At 47.7% G+C, this 2,072-nt stretch overlaps 1 protein-coding gene across 1 annotated transcript; it reads right to left on the reverse strand.

Annotated features, from left to right (window-relative positions):
- Positions 1-207: 207 nt before the first annotated feature.
- LOC129809081 (uncharacterized) lies at positions 208-1,780 on the reverse strand (the record flags this gene model as incomplete). The annotated part of the gene is made up of 1 exon (XM_055858932.1): positions 208-1,780. A coding segment is annotated over exon 1 (1,573 nt), but the record flags the coding sequence as incomplete, so codon positions are not given.
- Between the last annotated feature and the right edge of the window lie 292 nt (positions 1,781-2,072).

The following is a 2,072-nucleotide window of genomic DNA, read 5'->3' on the forward strand; positions in this document are numbered from 1 at the left end:
TTCCCCTATAATTGGAGCAATCTTTCTTGTTTCCCTTCTTGAATATGGGTACAATGACCCCAACTTGCCAGTCCTTTGGTGCTCTCCCACTTTGCCAAGCCACCTTAATGACACGCGTGAGCCAATTGACACCCGCTATACCCATGAGTTTTAGCATTTCGGGACGTATTTCGTCAATTCCTGCAGCTTTTCCATCCTTCAATTTACTAATCGCATACAGGACTTCACTCTCTGAAGGACTACTTTCCTCCCTGCCTTTACTCGTGGGTACGTCATCATCAGTGCCTTGCCGAGGATTGAGCAATTCTGAGAAGTACTCTTTCCAGCGATTTAAAACCTCTTCCTCTTTGGTCAGAAGATTCCCTTCCTTGGATGTTACTCCTTGGATGGAATTGCTGTTCTTCCCTCGGAGTCTTCGGACTGTTTGCCAGAAAGTTTTGTTTGCCGACCTATAGTCAAGCTCCAGCTTTTCACCGAACTTTTTCCACGCCTCCTCTCTAGCGGCTTTAACTGCGAGCTTTGCAGCCTTTCGCGCCTCAACATAACGATCACGAGAATCAGAATCCTTACGTTGTATGTACAACTTGTAAGCCTTCTTTTTCTCTCCAACGGCTTCTTTTACTCCCGGTGTTCCCCACCAAGATGACCGTTTCACGTTGTTCGTCACATTAATGCGCTTAACGCCACAAGCTTCTGTAGCCGAGGCCAAAATGGCTGTTTGGAAGCAGGCCCATTCAGCCTCTATGTCAGAAGGAGACTGTGGAATTTGTTCAAACCTTTCCTGTATGCCCTTCACAAATTTTTCCTCAACGTCTTTCTTCTTGAGACTCTCCCACCTAATGCATTTAAGCACTTTGCTCTTACCCTTAGGTAGAGCGGGAGGATCTTCGTTGAGGTTAATTTTTGCAAAGAGCAGGTGGTGATCAGTTGACAGTTCAGCACTGTTAAAAACTCGAACGTCTTGGACAATTCTTCTATCAACACCGGGAACCAGGACAAAGTCAATTATTGACTTAAGTCCTCGTTTTGTGTCTTCCCAGGTGTATTTATGAATCTCCTTGTGCTGGAAAAAGGTATTCATGATCGAATAACCTTTGATTGCGCAGAAATCCAGCAACATTTTACCGTTCGGGTTCTCACTCTTATCCCCGTTCTTCCCAATCACACCCCTCCATGTCTCAGAGTCAACACCAACATGGGCATTGAAATCCCCAAACAACACAACTGAATCCGCTTCAGAAGATGCCTTATTCAGGACTTCCTCCACTTCATCTAGGAAAGCTGGGTACTCTGACGATGCGTTCGGTGCGTACACCTGCAACACCGCCAGGGAAGATCTCTCAAGTTTGATCTTGATACCCATCACTCTCCCACTGTGTGTCCAGACATCACAAACCCTGTCTGACAGCCGAGGGCTTGTGAGTATCCCCACACCCGCCTGTGCAGACATTTCCGGTGCCACTCCGGACAGGAAAAGTTGCCACCCTTCCTCAAGATCCACAGTTCCACTACCTCTTTGCTTAGTAGACGAAACACCAATTATATCTAATTGGAATCTTTTTGCTTCGCTCTTAAGCTCCTGGTGCTTCCCTGTGAGTGAGAAGATATTCCATGTAGCCATTCTGAAGTGCCGTTGTCGTCGTGGTAGGCTTGTCAAACCTGATGTCACTCCAGAGCCTCTTCCGTTACTCTGGTGCCCTCCGACCCCGGGACCAGCGGTTGAAGCAACAGCTTGTCCATTGTCTCGCGTAGGTCGTTTCCGGTGCAATCCGTCCGACATCCGAGGCTCTTTGTTGTGTTTTTTTGCTGACAGGTTACTGTGACAACAGGGTGCAAACCTGATGCACAGGCCTCCTTACCCAGGAGACACGGGTTTTGGGGTGGTCCGCGGTTTAGTATTCACTAAGGACTTCTCGTAGACGCAAAGATGCCGATACGTGCCTATAGCTATTTCCAAACGAACTATAGCCAGTTCTAAAACCAACTACAGCCATTCCCTATCCGCCACCTGGGACGCGCCCGATGGGTACCCCAACCACACGGGCAATTTCAATTTCCTTCAGAGAAATTAT

Source organism: Phlebotomus papatasi, unplaced genomic scaffold (assembly GCF_024763615.1).
Source record: "Phlebotomus papatasi isolate M1 unplaced genomic scaffold, Ppap_2.1 HiC_scaffold_31, whole genome shotgun sequence".
NCBI lineage: Eukaryota > Metazoa > Arthropoda > Insecta > Diptera > Psychodidae > Phlebotomus > Phlebotomus papatasi.